The sequence below is a fragment of the Plectrocnemia conspersa genome, unplaced genomic scaffold (assembly GCF_051122295.1).
Source record: "Plectrocnemia conspersa isolate PC_06_02 unplaced genomic scaffold, ASM5112229v1 ptg000011l, whole genome shotgun sequence".
NCBI lineage: Eukaryota > Metazoa > Arthropoda > Insecta > Trichoptera > Polycentropodidae > Plectrocnemia > Plectrocnemia conspersa.
This window is the reverse complement of record NW_028277175.1, coordinates 10,611,828-10,637,858: the sequence shown is the minus strand read 5'-3', so window position 1 is coordinate 10,637,858 and position 26,031 is coordinate 10,611,828. Positions and strand designations below refer to the sequence as shown.

Genomic DNA, 26,031 nt, shown 5'->3' with positions numbered 1-26,031 from the left:
AGGGTTATAAATAAATGCAAAAATCACCAATCTTACCCATAATTGCAAAATTGAGACTCCGCTGTCAGTGTAAAAGCGTCGACATACACCTTGCCACAAACAAATTTTTCAGTGGTCGTTGGCAATAAGCGAATAAATTCGTACCATAAGCATTTAAATTTATAAAATAAAAATTTAATATTCCACTCTTTTTTAATATTGTTTACAATTTTAAAAATATATTTTGCTAATTTTTAAACTATTTATATTTGTTGGTACCATACATAGCTATAAAATAAATAATAGATTAAAAAACAAAGAACGTTTATAGTAACTTTATGTCAGGCAGTGGCGTAGCTATGGTGGGGCGGAGGGGGCGGGCCGCCCCGGGCGGCACTTGCTTGGGGGCGGCATATTCGCCATGGAATCGTCTAGTGTGGTTCTTAACCCTGAATATACTAAAATTTATGTAAATCTACGAATAGCAAGAGCTTAACAATAAACAATTTATTATTTTAAGAAATGCTGATTTTATGACCCTGCAAAAAAAATTATGTTGGGGGGGGGGGCGGCAATTTTAAGTATTGCCCCGGGCGGCACATACCCTAGCTACGCCACTGATGTCAGGGCTCTACTTGAATAAAACTTTCCTAAGTTTAATCCGTTATGTATAGTAACACAAATTAATTTCATTAATTCGCCCAGTACAGAAGATGCAAGTCTTAGGACTTTTATGCCATATGAAAGTGACGAGCTTTTAATAAATCAGTATGTTTTAAATTTATATTCAATATTTATTTTATATATTATAATTAAAACTCAATTTTTATCTTTTTTTTTTCTTATTTTTCTTATCGTTTCGTATGTATAGTTGTATTGTATCTCAAAATTAATGTTTCACAATATTGTTATTATCGCATAAAATTTTGTATATGGTAATACTGACGTCGGAGGTTCGAAGCTGCCAGCTGATAACCTTGAGAGGTCGCCGCTGACCTGAAGAATCGCAATGGCTGTCACCCGTTATCGTTCTCTGCAGTCGCTTAGGTTTCCCCACATTTTTTTCTTACATAATAATTACGTTTTCGGTGCAAATTGACTAAAAATAACTTTTCTGCTTCATATATTTGATAACATGATTATTTTTGTAAATAGGCACATCTCGACATCGGCGCCATTGAAAGGCGAAGGCGAAGGATGGCTTTCGAAATTGCTAGTCAGGAAAATAGAGCCTACGAAAGAATCTCACAGCCGAATGCTCAGCGACAAGGAAGTTATATACGCTTTGCATACGCACAATATAAGAACTGATTCTACTGAGAAATATTTGAAGAATTAGTAAGCCACTCTTTCAATATTGATATATATTTATTTGTGCTTATTAATTATTTTTTAATTAAGTAAAACGACTGTGGATATTGTGCATTCAAAGAAAGCCAATCTTTGCTGCGAGTTGATGGGTTCTTGGACTGTATCGGTAGGAGATATGGATCAAGCTTTACATTTATGGAGATATACAGGCGGCTTCGAGAAAGTTGACGAAAATAAACGCGATCTTAGAAACGATCCAGTTAGTATTCTATCACAGGATGTATTCATAAAGACTGAATTATAAAAAATAAATATTTCACAATTGATTTTTTCGTATAAAATATAAAACTATATAGGTTACAATGAAGCAGCAACATTTTTTATAAAACTAGATATTTTTTTTATAGTTTTCAGTCTTTATTGACCCACATGATCATTCATATATTCGATTATCGATCAATTTTTATTGCAGGATTACGTTAAACTAGAAAAAGAACGTGGCAACTTCCTCAGATCGAGGCATTTACAATATTTGTTAGCTTTCAGCTACTGGCCTAATATAGAACCAAGAACAGGAGGAAACCTATACGAAATAAGATCATATAGGTATATTATAGTCTTATTTAATTTTAAAATCATATGATTAACCCTTTCACCGCGCCTTATATTTTTGCGCACCATTTCGAAATTTTCTAATATCTGGGATGCACCTATTAATGCCATAAATTATTTAAATAAATTAAGTGTTTTTCAACCTTAAATTATACAAAAAAAAACCATTAAAGGCTGAAAGGGCGATTTCTTATGTCATCTGCGGTCAAACGGTTAATGATACTTGTTTTCAGTTTAAAACCTGGCACCATGATCGAGTGGGGAAACAATTGGGCTAGAGCTATAAACTACAGGAGAAACAGAAACGAAGCGTTCGCCGGATACTTTTCTCAAATCGGAAGATTGTACAACGTTCATCACATTTGGTGCTATAAAGATCTGCAAGCTCGCAAGGAAACCAGGGAAAACACGTGGCGCTCGCCCGGTTGGGACGAATGCGTCGCATACACCGTTCCGCTCATCCGAGAGATGCACTGTAGGATCCTTGAACCGACTGAATTTTCACCGACGCAATAAGCACCCGATTTGATCACTGAGTTTTGATTTTTTGCTTTTATGTATTTTTCAGTTATGAAGAAAATCCAAAAAAAGTTGTAAATATTGGGAGTAATTATATTATCAGCGTGGCATAAACGTTTTCAGTTCAATTGATCTTCAAAAATAATACCTTTCAATACCAGAAATATATAATGGTATGGCCTAAAGTATTGTTGTCTAAAATCACTTATTTATGCAATTGAAATTATTAAATTTACTTTTTATCGAGGTTTTCTAAAGGCACGAAACCAAAAAAAGCATTTGATGAATATTAGAAAATTAGCTTAGTTCTTCAATATGATTTATTTTTATTAACCTTTTATTTTGTATGTATTTTTGATTTAATCAAACATTCAAGCGATGCATTTAATTTTTAATGAAATATTATATAATATATACAAAATATGATTTATAGAGAAACGAATATATTTTTATAATGCGATTTAATACGATGTTATGCTATTGAAGAATATTTACAGTTATATATTTTTCTTTTTATTATTCATGCATAGTTTAACAAGATATCTTATGTCGGATCTTGTATAATTTATTAAAAATACAGATCGTTCTTGTACGTTTGTATACACAGGGTTCAATTATAGAAACTCAAAACATTAAAAGCACATTTTTTATTGGCAACTGGTGTGTTTCAATTTAGTTATTTTTAATATTATATACTTTCGACATTATATATTACAGCAGTATCGGGGTAATCAATAATTTAATTACATATTCATACACAACTCTCAAAAGCATTTTTTGCACCCATCGTAACACTATATAGATAAACATTTATAATAAATATTTCCTATGTAAAAAAAAAACTACGCATAGAGGTCACATTATTCTTTTAAAACAAGAGGGTGCTCTTGTAAGTCGCATCTTTTTATATACGGATATATATCGCACGTGTACAAAAATCAATCACCCTTTTTAAAATCGAACATGCGCACACATATACATATAAATATATAACCTATTCATCCGAATTATTTGTAAACATTATGAATTATATACTTTAGAATATATATGCGAAATGAGGATAAAATTAAAATATCAATAACCAGTGTTTCTTTGGTACGTTAAAAATGGATGTCCGATTTCAATAATAGAACAGGAAAAAAATATAGATACGCATATAAAACATATTGCTTCTCGTATTACAAAGTATGGATATTAAGACTAAATAATAATAAAAACAACGCATTGGAAACCTTAACTAAATGCACAATATTGCCAAAAACTCAATTAAAAAAAAAAACTATGACAAAAGCAAATTTACATACAAGAGAATGTCCTCCGTGTTTAATTAAGCTATTACATTAGAAGTTACAACTATCGAGAGCCTTTAATAAACAAAAAATCTTATATGAGTTTTCGAATGCTTCGTTTTATTATGCTGTTCTAGTGTTACATAAATGATGTGAAGAGTATCACCGTAATAAAAAGTTCTAATTATTCCCTAGTACTACGACGCTAAAAAAGAATGAATATTATTTTATATAAAATGGATTGTTTGCTGTTAAACATACAAATGGGGATTAAGCTAAGTGGATGAATAGACAGTAGTTATAACATATCTTTACAATAATAATAAAAAAAAACAATTATGTGCTATATATACCAAACGTGTAATTTACATGAACACAAAAAAATATATTATTTACAATATATAATCATTATTATTCAAAAATACTAGTCATAGCATCTTGTATTTATACAAAAGTTATACACATATATATATATATAGATATAAAAGGAGGAGGGAAGAAATATGAACTGTCGGTAGACAACTTTCGTAAAGTGCACGGGAGAACTTATCAATTGGAAAATAGGAATGTAAATACATATATTAATTCGTTAAATATTACACTGCTATTTTTAGAAAGTGTTGCTATTTAATTAAATTAATTGACTATATGAGATATGATGTTTACTGTCAAACAAATACATCAATTTCTCCAAACATTCCAATCTGATTAAAACATCACAGGCATTTCTGATAAAAAATAAACATTCACAATAATTTGTAATAGCATAGACGCTCACGTATGAGTGAGGGAAACATCGGGAAGTACTTCCAGTTAATGGAAGAAACGTAACATTAAATAACTAAAAAAAAGACAATTTACTTAAATATTGTTAATAAATTATCATCATGATTCACATATACATTTAAAAAAATATGTTTATTCCGTTAAAATATTAAGTTACATACATATATAAGAGCAAAAGGAAAATAGTATCATTTCCTACCTAAAAAGAACAAAACTTAAGTAGCCAATAAATGTTTTAAAACATTAAATTTTCTAAATATTTACTGAATATACAATATATTATCGAATGAAACTATCGGCAGTTTCGATCATATAATTTTTTGTTATTACTATTAACAAAAGTTGATATAATACGCCTATATTAAAATTAATCACAAAGTCGTATTATGAGTTATTACAGTCATGGATGTTTTGTGGTAATGCATATACTTATGACTGTAAGCACCTGTGAATATACAATATATAAATTTATTAAAAATTACTATCTACAATTAAATAATCATAATCACAAAATATACATTTTTAGAAAAAAATAAAGACAATACAGCTCTTGAAAAAAAATTAAATCTGACTATTGGAGCGATTATGGTCTAGTAAATCTTAACAATTTTACTATCTATCCTCAGTTTATTGTCAGACGAATGTACAATGCTTAGGAATCTGATAAAATTATAAATATTAGTGCTCAAAACATAGCGTTTCATAAAACTAACGAATACATTAAAACAACAAAACACAAAAAGTCAAAAGAACCTATAACAAATAATTACGTAATAATACAATTTATATACCATACAAAATGCAATCACACACCTGTATGAGTGTATCTATATAAATTATTTTTCTAGTATCCAAAACGCATTAGTTATAATTTATTGTTAATAAACTGACATCAGTGAAAGATCAAGTTGGCTGTTTTAAACCTTACAATACAAACTATGATAATACTCATGTTGGAATTTCAGTTTGACGATAAAAAAATCACAACCTTCTCATGTAAAATGAGTTTCATTTGTCGGAAAAACAATTTGAGCTTAATACAATAAAAAGTGAGAATGGCGTATAATTTTCTATTAAAAAAAGTGGTCAAATCTGTACATTAAATTAACAATAAATATACAGCGTATATTATAGTATTAATTTATTGCAATATTTAGCCTCTTCTAGTGTCAATTAAAAATGAATACTTATATAAAATGGCTAAAAATTTATTTATACTTTACTCAATCACCAAATGTTCTGCATTATGTATATTTTAATAGTAAAACGTTAACTAAGATTAAAGTTCATTAAAATCTCAAAAGCGTATTTAGGTAATGGTAGAATCGTTTGTTTGTTATAATAACTTTACACATCTGAGTATTATTATTGTATAAAAAAATTTAATACTGTTTCGAGAACCGATAACCATTATCTAAATTTAACTAGCTTTTGACAAATTCACTTTGGATATATCACCGGTTACAATGATCTTTTATATAAATACTAAGAGTTATATATCATATTGTGAACAATGTTCAGACAACAATCGAAAACCTTAGATTTGATCGACGTTAAACAGCTACTATGATATGAATCACGTAAACAAACCAAAATTCCACCGTCAAACAAACAGAAAAACCGGAAGTTACATAAACACAAAAATATATATGCATTGTTACTCTTCCTACGAGTATTTTACTACTTTTTTTTTGATATCTAAATTTATTTCAATATGGCTTATACGTACTTTGAACAATTGGTTCGCATATGTAATTACATATTAATGTATTTTTTTAATCCTAAAGTAAAAAGGGAGGAACATAAGAATCAATCTGTAAATTAATCAGCAGATGCAAACAGTCAAATTTTATTGCCTTGTAGAATCGCCGAAAGAAGCCAAGTCGCGCAATAATCATGCTGCTGTACTAGAGAGACCCGGCTGGAAAACTTACAGAACTAGTGCTATGAGCAAGACTCTGCATGGAACCAGAAAGGGATTGCTCTTCGTCGGGGTAAAACTCTTTCGATACTTCCGCTATTGCTAACGCACTGAAAAATAGCAAAAAACATTAGTATTTCTGAGATAAAGAGCTGCTATAATTATAAATAAATAATGTTAAAAATTGAGCATTTCTCACCTGAATCCTAACCGAGCACTTTCTTCGTCGTAGAGCTCAATTTCTTTTTCGTGCTTTTCGTTTAAAAGCCTTAGTCTTTCTGATCGCTCTTGCCAAAACTGTTGTTTCTCAGAGCTCATCTGTGGAATAAATAATTATATTGATTAATAAATTTCATCTTTATAATGAGAATAATGATTTAAATATCCAAGTTCTATTGTGGTTTTGAAGTATTGATAAGAAATTACTGTAATGGATTTAAAATATTTTTAGCATGCAGTACTAACTAGTATTTTTAACAAATTTGTGGCTTATAATCTGATTAAAGGATTGTTCAATCCGGAGAAAGCAACAGTCACATTCGGTCGCATGTAATATTTCATAAATTTCGAAATACCTTAATTTAAATTGAATTAAAAAAACTTCAGTTAACTAATTTATCGTTTTAGTGTGACAGCCGCTTAGTAAATAATGTATATATATATATAAATACATATATATATATATATATATATATATATATATATATATATATATATATATATATATATATATATATATATATATAATCTAGTAGAGAAACTGAAAGACAACGAACGACAATGTTCAGGAAGTGTTGTATTGTTAGGATTCTTGGAAATAGTTCCAAAAATTATCCATAACATCACAAACGTCGAGGAAATGGGCTCTTTGGTCGCTAATATCTATATGTCTCACAAAAAAACCTATAATATTCAAATGTTATAATCCATTTCAATGAATTATTGATGAAAAATATTAAAAACTAATATTTGAATAAAATATGTAAAAATGCATTTTTATTCATATGCACCCGTGTACAGTGGCGTAGCTAGGGTATGTGCCGCCCAGGGTGATTCTTAAAATTGCCGCCCTCCCCCATACAATTTTTGCAGGGTCATAAAATCAGCATTTCTTAAAATAATAAATTGGTTATTATTAACACATCTCATGCGGGAGACGAGTATCACAGTCCTCAGTCCGCCAATCGTTGTATGCGGGAGACTGTGATTACAATTACCAAAATCTTTACCGCGGTAGCGGGAGACTGTGATCACAGTTCTGTTTATTATATTCTTTTATTTATGGTTTACAGTGACATCTGTGAGTTTTTGTTAAAAAAAAATTTTTACGAGTAGAATTCGAGACTGTCCTCGCCCTTACATGTGTTTAGGTCGAGATCGAAAATTATATTATTATATTTATGATTTACAGTGACATCTGTTAAATTTTCGTTAACTTTATTATACGAATATAATTCGGGTCTGTCCCCAATCCTACATGCGAAATTGCCACATGTGGCCAAGATAAAAAAAAAATCCCGATCTTGTTTATATTTTTTATGCATATTCTTCGATCTTGTTTATATTTTTTATGCATATTCTTCGAACGTTTTCAGTTTACCTAATGCAAATAAATTAGTTTTCTTTTTGGTGAGTGTTTATATTTCTTCTTTTTTTTATCGTAAAGATTTAAAATGTTTTAATGATTTATATGCTGTCGCGACTAATTGCTCCCGCGACCCGAATACGCCCGCGTCACTCATTAACTTACGCTCGATCGGCCCCGCATGAGATGTGTTAAGATCTTGTTATTCGTGGATTTATATATGTTTTAGTGCATTCAGGGTTAAGAAGCACACTAGACGATCCCATCGCGAATATGCCGCCCCCAAGCAAGTGCCGCCTGGAGCAGCCCGCCCCCTCCGCCCCACCATAGCTACGCCACTGCGCGTGTAATAAGGTTCACAACTATTTTTAGACTAAATAATTTTTTTATTTTAAATTTAAAAATAAAAATTACTGTTAAGCCCTGAATTTAGCGGTTTTATATCTAATGTTAATAACAACTTCATTTGATAAGAGTTTATAAACCCACATTTCCTGTTTTCACAAACCGACAATCATTATTATAATATTATTCAAATTTCATATAATAAAATAATACCTTCTGTTCTAAGAGAGCTCTGCGAACGCTAACCCTTTCTTCTAGCTCTCTCCTCTCGCGGTTGCGCTGAGATTCCGCTTGCATCTTATTCTTATTCTGATACGCCGTCAAACTATCGAGTTCATAATGCAGACGATCGTTCAGCTGATGGCATTCGGACTGCAAAAATCCAACGTTATAAATAAAATAGTCCAACAATGATTAAGACAAAATCGTATCAATCATAATCACCATTTGGCTTTCGTCTAACCGCACCGATTGCTTTTGGAGCATCTCTTCAATGCTCTGATCGTACTGTTCACCCAGTAGGACTAACTTGCGACGCTGTTCTTCCTTCAAATTTTTAATGACTGTCTTTTGCTGTTCCTTCAATTATATAAAACACATGAATACACATTAAATTTTGAAATACAATAAGTGATATTAAAGTCAATACTTTTGGCGTCGATTGCAATATTTGAGTTTTCAACGCTTTGTATTGCCGTGTCTGTATTTTAACTGTTTCTCTAAATTGTTTCCTAATCTGCATCTCTTTTTGCTAAGACATTCCAAATAATTATGATCTTAAAATATTATTATTTAATTAAATTTTAAAATATTTATTATAAAAAATATACCTTCAAACTCTTCGGCTGCTGCTTTAACTCAAGAGCATGCTTTTTCCTAAGCTCACGCTGAGCTCTTTGCATGTACTCTTGTTGATTTGCTAATTCTGTGTTGTGTTGTCTCTGAATCTGATCCTCTCTGATAAAAAAAAACAAAATTATAGTAATTTACCCTTTGCACTCGTAACCGATTTTGTACTAGGTATGTCGCCAGCTCGGGAAAAATCAAAAATGTTAAATTCTTTTTAAAAATGAAAATTATATATGTAGAGCATAAATGTTAATAAACTAATGCCAAAAACGAAGAAATCAGAACTAATACTTGCATTTCTCTAAATTACATTTTCATTTTTTTTGTTCTCTCAAGTACCATTGGTTGACAATCCATAACAATAAATCAACACAATAGGGCGACGACCCTTTTTAAAATATTTATGGGACCAAAAAACGTTTTAACTATAAAGAAATAAATATACACAAATAACAAATACATGCCGCTCAGTTTTAGATATATCTGCCTGCGAACGAAGAAAGATTACATCGCTTACAGAAATACAAAATTGTACCGTTTTACAACAATTAAAAAATCCACAAGATATATCTAAGTTTATATAAACTGATGTTCGGTATATTTTTAAAAACTAAAATACGTCCCAGCGAAGGTCAAATGAAACGTTGCAGTTAGTGTCATATTATTTTATATGTATTAATTAAAAATAGACAAAACTTTTAATGAGTAGCTTTATGGTAAATATTTGTTTATGATTTTACATATTCGAGCAAATAAACAAAGTGATGCACGAAAAAGGGCACTACGTTTAATAATATGTGGGATGTTGAATTATTATAAATTAAAAAAACATATAGGGAAAAATAATATTTATTAATTTTTCGTAAGTCCCCAACTTATATTATTATACCAACTCATCGGTGTAAAACAATTGAAAATAATCAATAGGTTGAATATAGTTTGCGGGAACTTGCGGCCCAGGACAATTATCACTTGGCAAATATTGCTATTTATAAGGTACATTGTTATTACTAATTATTATTCTACAATTTTCTGATGTTGTGTGATTTGTTTGAGGTACCGTTTCTTCATCGCTATTATTTAAATTGCCTGTATTCCATCTTCGATCGCAATCAATATAAAAAAAAAAGCACAAAAACACTAACATTGGCAAGTAATGGAATTGTTTGGCTAGACGGGCGGGTTAGATGCTCACACAACGAGAAACAGTGCAACACTGAGCGTACACCGACGAAATCCGAGGTAACCGACGAAAACCGGAACAAATTTTTCACAGAAAAAATCGACGATAACCGAGGTGTCACTGTAGTTGAAAGAAATCTGTTTGTTACATTGTGCAAATATCAATCAAAACATAGAAGTTGCATGGATTGAACACCGTGTATATTGACTGTAAAGTGTTAAAAATTATTTAGATACAATTTTATGTTCTTGGTATGCGATTCAGTTTTATAACTGATTTAATAATTAAGTATATATATATGTGGGATATATTCATAGAAAAAATCTGTAAACACTGCCTTAAATAAAAACATTTACCAAACTTTCGAGCCTCTGGAATTTTGGCTATCAATTTTTTTTAGTAAATATAATATTAGTAACATAAATTAATACATTACCGTAAATACGCAGTTTAACGTGTGATTTTGTTGTATGACGAAAAGCCTAAATTTGTGCACATGGTATTCAATGTGCTAATTAAAATATATAATTCTTACCTTAATGTATGCACTCCTTTCTGTTGCCTATATTCTAGCTCTTGAGTCTTCTCATGGTGTTTCGATAATATGTTATGAGCTTGCTCGAGTTGTAATTGTTTCTTATTTAATTCCTAAGAATAATATTTTATCAATTAAAAATTCATTAAAAAAATCTTATAAAATAATTAATACCTCTCTAAGCAATTCCTGCTCTTTCAACTGATAAGACATTAATCTTCTACGTCTGAACCGACGCAGTTCTAATTCTAAATACTCTTTTTGACTACGAACTAATCTTTCCTCCTCGGCGGCTTCCGCTTGCTTCAAACTATCTTTTTGAAATCTATGAAAGATATATATTTTATTTTATTATATTATACACATTGCATTACAAACTGAAATAATCAATACTCACTGTAGGGTGGCGTCTCTCTGACGTTTGGGTGTAGCTTCGTCCATACTCAACTCGCGTTTCCATTTCTCCTTATTGGCTTTGTATTCTTTCTTGCGATTAACATCGAAAGCCTTTCTGTCCTGCTCTTGTTTGCTACCGATATCCTTGAACAGCTTCTTCTCGGAAGCCGAGCTCTGCTTTTGTTTCCTCTCCAAGTCTTGTTGGTGCTTAGTATGTAACCTTTCAAGATCGCGACTGAACGTCTGCAGCAAGGCCTCATACTCACGATCAAGTTGCGATTTATGAGCCTCCATGTCCAGCTTACAGCGCTCTTCCAATTTAATCAGAGCGCCTTGGTGTTCGCGTCTCATTCGCTTATAACCGGACATCTGCTCGTGCATCTCCTCTTGTTTGTGTTCCTTTTGTTGTTTCGTAACTATGCTCGTCGTTCTTATAGTGGCGAAATTGTTGGCGCCGTGTTCGGCTACCACGCAAGCAGCGGCCGTCGTTAAGTGATTACTAGAACCCGGTCGATGTTTTCGCTGAGCCGTGTTACTCTCTTCCATCTCTCGTAATGCAGATTGATTCACATACTCTCGGTACTCAGGCATTCTCTCCCTTTCCCTTTCTCGTTGAGCCTCGCGTATTACTTCTCTATTCACGTAATCGTCTCTGTGATTCATCATTTGCTGACAGTTGTTGCTTTCACTGAAAGGATGAATATTAGGTTATCGGTCCATGGAAGAATATTACTGAGAATCTATTAAAATTATCAATACCGAATAGGAGCATGATGTTGATTGTGATGATTCATTGGAGGAGGAAGTGGGGCTCTTCGCCTTAGGCTTCCACTCGACGATGATTGAGAAGAAGCAGCCGAAGCGCCTACAGACCTTAACGAATGCTCGGAAGTAACGGAATTCGATTTGGAACTGTCACCTCCTGTCTGGTCATCTGGTATTTCATCTTCATCGCCTGATATTTATATTTTTGTATTACTTTCGAACATTTAAAAAGTTACAACTATATATATAAGCAAAATACGTGTTCTTTATAGAATCTTGAAGCGAATAAAAAAATGGTTATCTGTGATTTTGATTAACAAAAATAACTAAATTATAAAAAAGACTAAAATTTAAATGTACACATTTATAAACATGGTGATCCATGAATTTAGTTATTAGTAAAAAAAAAAAAGAAATAATTTATTAATGGTTTTAAACTCAGTTAAATTAATTTTTTTCATATGAGTCTTCAGATATGTAAAAATAATTTAATTTTATAGTAAATTCGTTATTGATTATGATTTTAAATTTAATTATGCATGTTCTATGAGTAACAAATAAACAAAACTTCTGATGACTCACGCTACTTTTATGTATATTCGAAATGCATATGAATGTAAAACTAAAAGATGATTTTTAAATTTGTACATAAACTAACAAATTAACTTTTCCATCAACCACTATACTAACCTAAAGCACTGCCTGTCTCACAAGTATCCACCATCAAGATCTTTTTCATTTTCCTATAATTTAAATTGTCTAAGTCTCTCACGGCGGCCTTGGTTCTGTGTATCAAATCGACGAGCACAATCGGGTTCCGAGAGCGAATTATCATTTGGTGTTTGAGTAGTTCGGTTGATGTCGGTCTTGTTACGGGACTCTTCTGCAGGCACACTTCCACAAAATTGCAAAATATGTCCGACCATTCCGAAGACTAGCGATTTAAATACATTATTATTATAATAAGGTTGCTTTATTAAATCAATTAGATATTAATGCGTACCGATAAAGTAGGAGCTTCGTTCTGGGCTATGTGATACAAGGCTGACATGGCGTTCATATTGAAATAGGGAGGTTTACGTTCAGCGAGCTCGATACACGTAATACCGAGAGACCAGACATCCACCTTTAAATAATACAAAATCAATCAATCGATCATTTCATTGAATACTTTATACGGATGCTTGAAATATATTAATACTTTTCCATCGTATTGGCCTTCATCCATAGCTAGGATAACTTCCGGTGCCATCCAATATGGAGTTCCCACAAAACTGTTTGCCGGACATTTTATGGAAGCCGATCCGAAGTCTGCCAATTTTACAGTGCCATTCTCAGTAAGTAGGATGTTTCCAGCTTTAATATCACGATGTATTCGTCCGAGTTTATGAAGATAACTCAATCCGCACAGAACTCCTTGACAAATTGATGAAATCTCATCTTCGCGCAATGGTCGTTTATGAACCTGCATAAAAAAATTAGCGTTTTTAAGATATGAATAAAAACAAGCATAAAACATTTGAAGATTTACCTCGATTATATCAGACGCCGATCCGACGCAATATTCCATTACGAGCCATGCGGTGTGCTCGCGTAGATAGCATCCCTTGTATTCTATTGTATTCGGATGATTCAATTGTTGTAAGAATCTATGAATAATGCACAAACATTACAAAAATATCTTCATAGGCAGGCAAAAAATTAAATTTCGTACCTTATTTCTTTTAAAATATCCTGCCATTTCTCCAAGCTCTGTTTCCCAAGATAAGACATCTTCTTTATAGCGACTATCTCGCGCGTAAGATTGCATCGCGCGTAATAGACGGCTCCAAAGGAGCCGTGCCCTATTTCGCGAAGATCGTCAAATATCTTCTCGGGATCTTGCTTGTTGAACAGTTCGGCTATTTCCGGATCTTTGAGATTGCCGGGCTTCGGAACGTATGGCATCTTTGGGCCTTTAAAAACAAACGCTGGTTTAATACGACGTATTGATTTAGTTTAATAGTATTCTCTAAAATATGTTTACTTTTTTTATTTACTTCCGGGTGGATTACAATACCGAAGAATCAGGTTAAATTGTAGAGGAGTGTAGCCATTCCTAGCAGACGCGATGGCAATCAACTCTGGAATAAAACTTATATTTTAGTTATTTAAAATATTTATAAATTTGTGGGATCAAATGTCGTGTAATTGAATCAATGAATAAGAGATTCAGACTTAATCTAAAAAATTACCCCTACTGACATTCGACCACATAATTTATATTATAAATGTAAATTTTCTTTATTTTTCACAATAAAACCAGAGACGTCATTTGAGGGAAGGAGGGGCAGGTGGAAGTTCGGTACCGAGCATTCCCACTACAACAGTGCCGACACAATGTTATTGCTTTTGACGTGAATTTTTGACTTCTGAGAAGAGATAATGGTTTTTTGCACTCTCCTATTGGTCAAAATTCGGTTTAGACATTCTTCATTCGTTTCTCACTTATTGTAAGTCGTATTGTTTAGCGTTTCCATTGCGACAGCGATGATACGATTTCATTGCTTTTGACATGGATTCTAAACAGGGACTCCCTTGAATTTGGACCGAAAAATGAATGTCATATAATGAAATACTATGAATTTAAATAAAATCGAAATATTTAAAAAACGAGCACTAGCCAACTTTTTACCTCCCCCCCTCCCTTTAAGAAAATAACAGTAATAACATATTTACATGTAGAATTACACGCTAATTTCATTTTGATTCCATTTTTATGATAAATAATAATAATATTTACATAGTATATATTGAATTAATTTAAAGTTCTAGATTAAAATAATGAATATTTAGTTAAATAAATGAAATTGCTTATAAAGTTGCTGTATTAGTTTTGTGCGTAGTGTCGTTGTAGTAAAGTAGTAGATTTATTGTAAAATATAATTAATGAAACAGATAGGACGGGGAAAGTGTAATAGGACCTATTGCAAACTAATGTCTCAAAATTTTATATACAAGGGAAACAAATTAGAGTTGGACTATACATAAGACATTGGGAATATAAAGGGCAAACTTTACAAATAATAATTCGAGATAATCAACTTCGAAGTTAGAGCGTTAGAGAATAATTGAAGGATGGTATTTTAAGAAGCTCTTAATAAGTCTAACTTGTAACGTGTTTTAAGACTATCTGTGACATATATCCGGTCACTACTGAGAAGATGGTAATCCAGTGCATGTTGTTTTAATTTTGTAAATTTTATATATATGTTTGTTAATATTGTACAGTGAAATTTCTTCTAAGATTATTTATTGCCATAAACATTAAAGGATTATAAAGACTAACCGAACAGACCACCACAATAGTCCACGGTATGTCCAGGGGGAAAAAGGGAATAAATAAACATGTCGTAATTTCTCTCCGATGGAGAGAAAGGATATTTCTTTGTTGTGTAACAATACGCTATCGGACGACAAAAAAAGCACTTAACATTTAACCCGTTGTACAATTCGAAAAATTTCCAACAAGCAAATGTCACTCTCTAGAAGCGTGGACATATTTCGTTGGCTGAATAAGCGAGTGCAACAATTGGTTGAATGGTCACTGCATGGTTATGATTCATCAGAGAGCTTTCTGAACCAATGATACTTAAGGTCAGTCTCCAAGGGACTAATGGCCAGAGGAACATACGTTGTGGGATATCAGCAGACAGCAAGAGGAATGTGTCAAAGGGAGAGGAACATCGTCAGACTATGAGACCGCGGAGGACTACCCACTGGACATCATCCCTCCGCCAGCTTCTCAACCAGCTCTCGGAGAAAAACAATACTTGCTCACAATAGTTTGTTGCAATATATCAGGAGGACCGAAAAGTAAACAAAATCTTTTAAAACATTTTTTTCAAATCTGTTTATTTCAATAGTCTAGTAATCTAGTAATCACATAAGTTTTTATAATTATATTAAAGTAAAAACCGTAAAATTATGGTTTCTTTAAAAAAAATTTTACCCTTAGGTAGATGGATGTCGAGGTCAACAATTGATACATTTGCGTCATTATATGCTGTTTTTGTTCGATCAATGAAAGAAAGCTAACGAAGCAACACAAGTTAGCAAAAATATTTATGGTGATGTTTTAAAACTTAAAAAGTGTCATCATTATTTAAAAAAAAATAAAAATGGAAATAAGGACCTCAAAGACATTGCTTGAAAAGGACGACCTCAAAAATTAGACGATGATGTCCTGAAATCAATGGTGGAGTCAGATCCTCGTCAGAATATAATAAGAGTTATCGACAAAGAATGGCTGTCCAGGATCATCTACGCCGTTTGAGAAAGGACCATAAACAAGGAATTTGGGTCCCGCATGAATTATCGGCAACAGCGCTCGACTAGCGCTGTACCATTTGTGCATTCCTTATCCCGTTTTGAAGTTGACCCATTTTTACTACGTATTTGTAGCTGGAGACGAGAAGTGGGTGCTATACAATAATCCTGTACGAAAAAACATTGGCTTTTTTCCCCGAGCAAGTACCTGTTCCAACCCCTCGACCACCCCTAACAATAAAGAAGGTCTTTTTTTGTGTATGATGGGATTTCTCTGGAGTGATACACTATGAGCTGTTTTAACCTGGAGAAACCGTTACAGGGATTGTGTATTGTAAACAACTCGAACTATTGAAACATGACATTTAAAAGAAACAATCTGTTTTGAACAATAATAATGACAACGCGAGGCCTCATGCTGCAAAATTGACTCAAGAAAAAATAAGGGATGTTGAGTTGGAAGTTTTATCCCATCCCCCACATTCACCAGATTTCGCACTGTATGATAACCATATATTTAGATCAATAGAACATTCGTTACGAAAAAAAAATTAAAATGTTGGCGAAATAAAAAAATTTTAGAAAAGTTTTTTATTTAAAAACCAAAAGAGTTCTGCAAAAGGGAATTGAAAATTTGCCTACACGTTTTTAGAACGTTTGTAAATAAATGTTTTTTGCAAGCAAACAAAAATTTTGATTACTTTTTAATCCACCTAATATGTATGTAATACAAAAATAAATTATCACTAGTTTCTGGCTGCGAAGTCACACCCATTAGGGTTAGAAACTTTAAATGACTTTTGACTTGCTCATATTCATCAAGATTTTAAAAATATTATCACAAAATACGAAAAAGGCACCTATTTGAGCTTGCTGTAGCAATATAACAAAGACAGCTTTTAAACAAAGCATTGGATAATATCATAGACTTGACAGGTGCGAGCCCAATACGTTACAATGGGAGTCAACGCAATTAGCACCTAGAAATGAGTGATGAAAGATCAGACTTGGTCTGTATAACAGTTACAAGTATTATTATTAATTATAAACTATAATTACAGCTATAACAGATTTTTATAAATAAAAATTAGAATCTGCTGCAGGGAGCCGAATCCAAAGCCTCTGAATTGTCAATCCAGTGCCTTACGGATTATGCTATTCTAGCCTTATTAGTATTTAGTTTTTCAGAAAAAAATGTAATCTAAGAAACATAGAAGATCGATTGACACATGTTCTTATTTTCTATAAAATAGAAAAAGTAAATTCAAATGACTTTAATATACGCATAATTTTAAATCGTATTAAAATTTTAGTAAATTTACGAGTCCTTCCTACATTTTGATAGTGTACTGAAAAAGCAGCATGAAACTTATTCTACTTTTAACCACTCATGGAATATTTTTTTCAACAATGCAGAAGTTCTTACATCGAATATGACATAAAATACCGATAGTTTTAAATTTAAAACTACACCGGTGAGTTGGTAGACCATTGTTATGCCGCATGTAACAATATAGCGATTAGCTAAAAGCATCGTCTTAACGGCTCTAAACGGTGCCTGTACATATGCAAAATAATGTATTACATTGGCAAGTTATGAATGCAAAACGACACGTGCAAGGTTGCCTGATAATGGCATATGTTCTAATAGCATAATCTGACTTAAAAAAATCTAGTTACACCTCTCAAATATTCATAGCGGATGAGCAAAAAGCGCATACATAGTGCCCATAAAACCACTTCCATTTGGAATTAGCTTCCGTCAACACTTCAACAAGAACATCCTCCTGATATCCCTATCTTGGGACATAAGAGTTTATTCAAACTCACACCAAGTGTAGCTATGTCGACAACCAACTGAAATGGAAAAGACTGAGAAAGCAGCCGCTTCCGTCTTCACGTCAATCCTTGTCCAGCCTACTGCACACTGAATCAAGAGTTTAACCTGAACTGGATTCCTTAGACGCAAACAATGGTATAAGAATTTCACATATATACCTATACATACGTGACTCAAAAATATTGCACAATAATACTCATTCATATCTAAATTATTCTGTCTTCTATAAAAATAACATAATTTCCATACTTTGTTAACTGAACTAAACTACTATCCGTAATTTTACAAATTATATATAGCAGCGAGTATATATGAACAAACCTGAGAATTTTGGAATACTCGAAAAGCTGTGATTACCAAACGTAACTAAATTATTTATGGGAGTTTGGTAAGCAAATCACACAAAACCAGGCAACACAATAAGAACATACTGAAAGTATCCATAAGGGTCGTTATTAAAGCTAAACCCTGGACTTACATACACCAATATCCGATACCTCAAAACGTTAAATAGATATCATAACTTTCCAGCCCAAGTAATTACACATAAATGACTGAGATTACTAAAAACTGCAGATTAATTAGAATTTTAAAGCAAAATATAAAGTTGGGTTATCAGATTTGAGATTAAATTAACCTTTCGAACATTGTGATTAAGATTATCAAGAAATGATTAGTTGCAGTTTTCATTATAATTAGGTATTACATGTGAAAAAACATAAACTTGTTTATTTTCACGTCTGATAAGAATAATTTTGTCTACATTATATATCTGGAAACGTGTACTTGAATAATTATTGTACATAATGTTGAAATGTGGTTATGGCCGAATAATTGTTATCGATCACGCGTCGGACAGTGCACGGCACATACAGCGGAGAATAATTTGAAATTTCATGAAACGTCAATGTTATTGATTCATTTGTTGAAATGACAGAAACTGTACAGTGAGTATAACGAACGCACTGGCACAAAGCTCGTACAGTAGTCAAAATCGGGTTTGACGTTTGCGATCGAATACGTTTCGTGTAGCAGCGGGGAGAGGACGAGGGAGCGGACGGGGGCGTAGGCACCTCGCGCGGGGGGCGCGTTAGCTAAGAGGACAGTAAGTCGGGGCGGGCGCACCTCGTCGCGGCTGGCGTGAATCGCAGTGGCGTAGAGGGCGCTGGGGCGCAGATCGCGCGCGGCTAAGGGGCCCGGGCGCGTGGTGCTTCGCCGGCCGCAGCGCTCATGCCGCCCCGCCCCGCGGCCCGACCGTCACCTTCCGTCCGCACTGCGCACCCGTAGCCGGCCGCCGTATTACCACGGATTCGCTATACCGAGTCGTGCGCTCGCTACTTCGGAACGAGCTCCCCTCCTGCTCTCCGTTCTTATCTGACGAAATGATTCATCTCAATTATGAATTACAATCGGCGACCGTTTCTTCGAGAGACGGCTGCTGTGATAAAATAGGGAGATTCATGCGTCATCATTTCATTTTACCTCCGGGTGTACATTTCACATTTTTTCTGTACTTATTTTAAATTAATCGATACATATACAATAAGAACTACACACTTCAAAAATTTAAATATATTCTCTTTAAAAACTGAAAATACTTTACATATATTTAATATTTATTTTAGTCACTTAAGATATATTAAGTATTTTCATTTAGTTTAATATGTATGAACAACTAGCAGGAAGATCCAATTCGAGTTTCTTATGTTGGCAGTGCTGTAAATCAGACAGCTGTCAATAATCACGCGTGTTCAAAGTGTCAAATGTTGAAATGGACCACTTAACCACTACTCACTGCGTTAAAATTGTTTAATCAATTACGGAAATATTGTAGTTATTTTCATCGTCCTACTGAGCGAATAATTCGAAACCAGGCATGTGCATCATAGCTACTGTAATTGCAAGTGTGACCGAAAACCCGGAATCCGCCAAGTTACGGATCGATCAATCCACATCAATTCAATTCGATTCATCCATCAATTCACAATTTTGAACCATTAATCAAAATATTTTTTACAATTGTGGTAACACAGTATTTCAAGTTTGTCTCAGCTGTCAACAACATTCATGCGCGAGAAACGTCAGTAAAGAAATAACGCTAAAATGGCGGACTCGATACTGAAAAAGATCGGAGCCCCCGATTTCAACCCCGATAAGTATGTGAAAGAGCTGGCGCGGAACTGCGTGGGCGGCGAAGAGCTCCAGAAGCAGAGGCAAGTCATCCAATCGCTCAGCGAAGACGCGGCCGAGTCTCTGAAGAAGAACGTCTACGAGAACTACATGCAGTTCATCGACACCGCTAAAGAGATATCGCACTTGGAAGCGGAGATGTATCAGCTCTCCCACTTGCTCACCGACCAGCGCAGTTTGCTGGAGACTCTGGCTGCAGCCTCGATATTGGGCAGCGAGTCGGCCGTTTCTCATTCGGTCGACGCCGAGAAAGTCGACAGCTTGGCCGAGAAAGCCGAAGAGCAGAGGCGAGTCAAGTTGAATTCTATATTTGAAAAAGTCGAGTCCTGCATGAGTTTACTGGACGTGGCGGATCGAATTTTGCTGCACGAAGGAGATCTGTTGGAATTGGATCCCGAAGAGAACACTCCAATGCAACGGATGCACGCTTACTTATTCAGCGACTGTTTCATGCTGACTTCGTGGATACCCAACAGAAGAGGACCTTCGAGGTACAAATTTCAAGCCGTGTATTCCGTTAGCAATATGGCAGTCGTTAACGTGAGAGATTTGGGCAACGTGAAGCAAGCGTTTAAATTGTTAGTGTTCCCAGACACGCGCGTCTTTCAATGTAACAATTTAAGCAGTAAAAAGGACTGGCTGTCGAAATTCGAAACGGCCAAAAAGACGTATCTGTCCAAGTTGGAAATAAAAGAAGTACAAAAACGCGAAAGCGTATTAGACAAAGCGACAATTAGGACGGAATCGGCCGATTCTCCGACGAATCCGTTCTTAGAAGAGGATTTCCAAAATAAGATCGTTCTACCAGATTGGCTAGTCGACGTGGCCGAAGAATTGGACGTCTTGATAGTCGAACGTCATTTCGATAAAGCGTTCAAATTGATGCAAGCCGCCGAAGAGCATCTCAAATCTAACGAATTTGCGAGCATTCCCGAGGTTCCGGAGATATTGAACAACATAGCGACCAGACAAAAAACGCTGAGAGACGTTCTTATCAAAGAATTGGAGATTACGCCCGAGTGGACTCCGAGAGGAGGATTGAAAGCTATACGTAATCCGATCAATTTACTAATCAAATTAAAGATGACCACTCAAGCGTGCGATAAGTTTCTAGCGATATGCAGTAAAACGATGGAAGTGCACGTTAAAGGCGTACAATTAGAAGGATCTACCGTAATTTATGTTAAGCAAGTCGGCGAAGTATTTTTCTGCACCATGACTGATGTTATATCTGAATTTATTAAAACGTTCCCTCAGGACAAAATGAGCGCTTTGATCGTGTGGAGCAGTGCCGAATTGAGAATTTTGATGAATCAAATGGTAAAGCAAATCTTTACTCCGCAAGCCACTTTAAACACGATAGCTCAATGCGTCGTCAGTCTGAGAGGACAGTGCGTTCTATTGAAGGAGTTCGGAATGGATCTGTGCTTCCAATTGGACGGTTGTCTCCGAAGTTGCATCGTTAAATCGCTGAGAGATTACAAAGAAAAGATTGTCGATTCGATCAAAGGAAAGGTGGTAGAAGACAAGTGGACTCCGGTGAATCTAAACACCAAAGTCAGAGTGAACGCTTTCTTGGAAGAAATGCAAGAGTTAGGTTTAGTTTTGGCTAAATATATAATCAACGAGACTTGGATCGATTTGTCTAGTAGCACAATTTGGTTTACGAAATCGGTGCTCACTTTGCAATGCGAAGGTTTACGCATCGTTTCCGAGGATATGATGGACGCTCTCGACGATAGTGTTTATGGGATATTCAACGGAAGGTTGATGCTGTCGATCGGAAACGATTCGAGTTACGCGCAGAAGAATTTTAAATTTATCTTGGACACTTTGTTGCCGGTTATGTTGAGAAAATATTCGGAAGAAATCGGTTACGATAATGAAAAGCTTCTAACGTTGGCGCACAAATTTGGTATCTGCGCAACAAAGGGCAGTATGAGTAAAAAACCTGTTAGTAATGTTACAAAGTATTCTAGTGAATATTTATAAAAATAAAACGCTGTTTCCTTTTAATAAAAATTTATTTATATTATTTAACGCATATTTTATATTATAATATATGTATAAAGCATATTTGTAGATAAATGTTTCATTAAAAAATTTAAACATTCATGTTTTGTTATTTTATACTTGGATACTTTTTATCTTTTAAGTGTCATTTTTTCTCATGAAAGGAATAATGGCTGGAGTCACAAAAATCAATTTTTAAATCACTGAAAATAAATGGCCCTTTATACAAATACTAATATGTCTGTTATTATTTACAATATTTCAATGACAATACGATTTAGTAAGTTACTATTTTAATTTTTGTAAATTGACATACATACACGGCGAAAATGAATAAAATTTTACTTTATTTTTATATTCGTTCATTATTTCCACAATTAAGTAAATATGGAATTATGTACGTAGATTATAACTAATAAATGTATAAATTATCGATAAGCATATTTGTCATTGTGTTTACGGCTTGTGCTCTAACAAAGATTCTACAAACGAATTGCCGTTGATTAGCTTAGTAGTCATGATCACAAAGTCAACGTTTAAATCGTCCTGCTGTGATAAAGTTCTCAATGCAGAAATTTCACTGTACGTACAGCCTCCGATGAAGAATACCAAGACAACTTTGGTCGTCTCGATCGAGGAATTCTCACTTGTGATTGAACTGTGTCCATTTTGTCCCGGTGGAACTATTTGATTCTCATCAAAGCAAGGAACGGTAAACGAAGAAAACATATCCTGGAAGTCTACAAATTAAAAAAAAAATTAAATAAGAAAATATATAAAAATACGGTTAATGATTAATTATAATATTACTGTGTGTTCCTTTATTTTTGCTAATGAGTTCAGCTAAACGGATTGTTATCGGAGTATAAGTTCGGTCCAAGTAGCTTTTTTCTTTTGATTCGCTATTTTCAGTACCGTCGACTGTCAATTTTAATGTCTACAATTATATTATAAAAGCATTAAATATATTAGTATGTACATACATATGTAATCATTGACAATAAATTACTTTTCTCAATATTGTATATTGTCGTGTGCTCGACTGTAGCTTTAAAATGTTGACTTTTTCAAAATTACAAATTCCTAGCCATGTGTTTAATCCGTAAACGTGAACTAATTCTCTTTTATAATGTTCCAAAACCTTCGGTTTCAAACCTGAACTCGTTACGCATTGTAAACAAATAAGTCTTAAGACGCGAGTCAATGGAGCTTTCTGAGCTATTAAGTCTTCTATGAAAGAACTTTGATTCGATACATTTACGCAATTGAGAAAATCTTCTTCGCATTGAAGAATATCGTGAAAGTCAATCGTGTCAGTGATCTAAAAATATTATATGCCCAACAGTAAATTAAATATATTACGATTTAAACGTTAAATAAATACTTCTTTTATATATTCAGCGATTGTAGTATGAATTGCCAGAGATTGTTTACTAGCCAACATCTGGGGTAATCTGGATACGAACTCTTTAATTTCTTGTATGGATTTATTAGTTCTCGTTTCAATCATGTGATCTTGCAATACACGAACCTTATGAGCCAATGCACTTCCGACCTGAAATTGTATTGCATATAAATAACTGAATTTTAAAAACAGATAAAGAATCTGAACTGTACATACATAGGTAAAATTCTTATCGCGTAATTTTGAAAAGACTTCTTCGCCGGAGTTAAGTATGATCCTCTTTTTTTCTTTTGACAACGCATCTGAGCTTTGTTCTTCAGGATTCAAAAACTTTTGTGCCGGTAATTGAGCAGTCGCGCTCTTAATACCGAACAGTTCATCTATAAAAGTAAATATTAATTGGGCTCACGATCATATTGAAACAAAATAATATTACCAATTAATCCTTCGTATGTCAACTGCGTGGCGAATATAGATGATAAATCGATACTCCTATCGATCAGCACTAATTCATCGACTACTCCCTGAGTCTGCACTTTTAAAGTCGTGTTTGTTTCTTCTTTAGTAAGTCGTCCCATTAAATTCCAAACTTGACTCGCACATTGTCCTACACCGATTACTCTAGGAATTGTCCCATACAATTTTTCTAATCGTTTCAAAGCGAGCGCCGAATAATACAAACATGTAGGATCATTGTCTAAATGATAATCTCTGAAAAGTAAATTATTCATTTAAAGTACTATAATAATATTATATAATCAAAGACATACCTAAAATCGTTTTGAAACTCCAACGACATCAAATCGCTATCGAAGGGATATATATCGCATTTGAACTCTTCGATGGTTGCAAAACTTCCTAGCACTCTTTTACTAGCGAGGTGGTTTTCGCAAAACTCGCTCTTTCTAGGTACGAAAAATATATGAAATTCCTTTTTGGCATCAACGCCCGGTTTGCTGGCTTTAAATATATTTTCCGTGACTAGATCCATTAAATTGGTCTTTGGCCTGATGATGAAAATTACGTGTTTAACATTGCTGGGTATGTTTATATTGTCTTGTAAACGCAGCACTTTGACAACGTCGTGATCTTGTAAAAGAGAATATTTGGCTATTAGCTCTATTGGTCCAACGAGCCATTCATCCCATACCATAGCCTAGATTGTTTCAATCGAATAATTAGTGACTTGATATTCCAGTTTATCTTATTTAAATGTATACCTTCGGTCCTTCACATTTTTGCAGCAAATTTAAAAGTTCATTTCTCAGCGTTTCTTGTAGTAAAGCAACGTTTAAGCGGCCGCCTGTCAAATGAGACGTCATCCTGCCGTCTTTGACAGATTGTATTTATTTTTTTGCTGCACTATGGATAATAAGCGCACGGATCTCGACCATGTATTTTAAGCACTAAAATAAGCAATAAGATTAACTTATAGAAAAATAATTGATTATTCTCTATAATAATCAATAGAAAAATTGTACAAATTTATTTTGAAAAAAATGAAATTACTGAAAATTATATATCTATGAAATAAAGAGTATAAAGATTACAATATTAATTAACTTCAATACTTGTTAGTTATCATGACACCACGCGCAAATACCACTAATTGTTACTCCCCACTGCATTTCACGTGCTGTTCAAATCAGGGGCATGATGACATTTTTGAAATTAATTTTTTTAGCTCCCGCAGCAATTTGTCCTCCTCAAACAAAAAGTCCAAGATTATTTTTGAATAAAAATTTGCGCAACACTAACTCAGTTCAAGTCTGGGCATGTAACTATGGTCTCGCAACCAACACCAAATTTCAATCATACAGAATTGTATAAAATCATTTATTTGTATGACTTAATAGTGCATTCGGTTTTTGTTTTCGAATTGTTTGACATATTCAGCCAGCTAAATGATAATCTTATAAATCAATGAAATTTGAAGAAACTATTTTGTGTATTAAATTTAAGCTTGGAGTCCAAATATACACCGGAATATTTGCCACACTAGTTTCATTCTATATAACCCTGTTTTTAAAGGTTCAAAGGCGTGCTTTTCAGATATAGCTTCCGAAATGCGTTCACTAAATTGCAGCTTAAATTATAGGTGTAAATTAGGTATTTAACGCTAGAGTCGATAGCAAAGCTTGTTTATGTTTCGTATATATGATCGACTTATTGAAATATACATATGTATGGCTGTTTTATT

General features: G+C 33.6%; 5 protein-coding genes across 5 annotated transcripts in view; 2 read left to right on the top strand and 3 right to left on the bottom strand.

Moving 5' to 3' along the window:
* The window catches only part of LOC148229472 (ankyrin repeat and FYVE domain-containing protein 1), a 28,486-nt gene extending 28,385 nt beyond the window's left edge, over positions 1-101 (bottom strand). Inside the window, exon 1 of the mRNA XM_088197591.1 lies at positions 37-101. Within this exon, the coding sequence (XP_088053717.1) occupies positions 37-40 (4 nt within the window). The 5' untranslated portion in view covers positions 41-101. The remainder of the gene's footprint in view (positions 1-36) is intronic.
* An 818-nt stretch (positions 102-919) lies between these two features.
* On the top strand, positions 920-4,117 carry Nipsnap (protein nipsnap). Its single transcript, XM_088197673.1, has 5 exons — positions 920-1,026; positions 1,135-1,317; positions 1,381-1,549; positions 1,763-1,896; positions 2,136-4,117. Exons 1-5 carry the CDS (start codon positions 989-991, stop codon positions 2,416-2,418), a joined length of 807 nt encoding a protein of 268 aa, XP_088053799.1. The 5' UTR covers positions 920-988; the 3' UTR covers positions 2,419-4,117.
* A 2,063-nt stretch (positions 4,118-6,180) lies between these two features.
* Tao (Serine/threonine-protein kinase Tao) lies at positions 6,181-19,548 on the bottom strand. The gene is made up of 17 exons (XM_088197605.1): positions 19,349-19,548; positions 14,102-14,198; positions 13,790-14,030; positions 13,607-13,724; positions 13,277-13,540; positions 13,079-13,201; positions 12,766-13,009; positions 12,070-12,265; positions 11,312-11,998; positions 11,089-11,239; positions 10,915-11,027; positions 9,178-9,304; positions 8,997-9,098; positions 8,792-8,926; positions 8,561-8,719; positions 6,617-6,735; positions 6,181-6,527 (listed from the first exon to the last, which is right to left on the bottom strand). The coding sequence occupies exons 3-17, from the start codon at positions 14,020-14,022 to the stop codon at positions 6,404-6,406; spliced, it is 2,895 nt and encodes a 964-aa protein (XP_088053731.1). The 5' UTR covers positions 14,023-14,030; positions 14,102-14,198; positions 19,349-19,548; the 3' UTR covers positions 6,181-6,403.
* A 557-nt stretch (positions 19,549-20,105) lies between these two features.
* Exo84 (exocyst complex component Exo84) lies at positions 20,106-22,413 on the top strand. The gene has a single exon (XM_088197611.1). The coding sequence runs from the start codon at positions 20,327-20,329 to the stop codon at positions 22,403-22,405; it is 2,079 nt and encodes a 692-aa protein (XP_088053737.1). The 5' UTR covers positions 20,106-20,326; the 3' UTR covers positions 22,406-22,413.
* A 117-nt stretch (positions 22,414-22,530) lies between these two features.
* car (vacuolar protein sorting-associated protein 33A) lies at positions 22,531-25,179 on the bottom strand. The gene is made up of 8 exons (XM_088197628.1): positions 25,052-25,179; positions 24,602-24,987; positions 24,268-24,542; positions 24,048-24,211; positions 23,811-23,981; positions 23,436-23,747; positions 23,237-23,363; positions 22,531-23,166 (listed from the first exon to the last, which is right to left on the bottom strand). Exons 1-8 carry the CDS (start codon positions 25,151-25,153, stop codon positions 22,883-22,885), a joined length of 1,821 nt encoding a protein of 606 aa, XP_088053754.1. The 5' UTR covers positions 25,154-25,179; the 3' UTR covers positions 22,531-22,882.
* Positions 25,180-26,031: the final 852 nt, after the last annotated feature.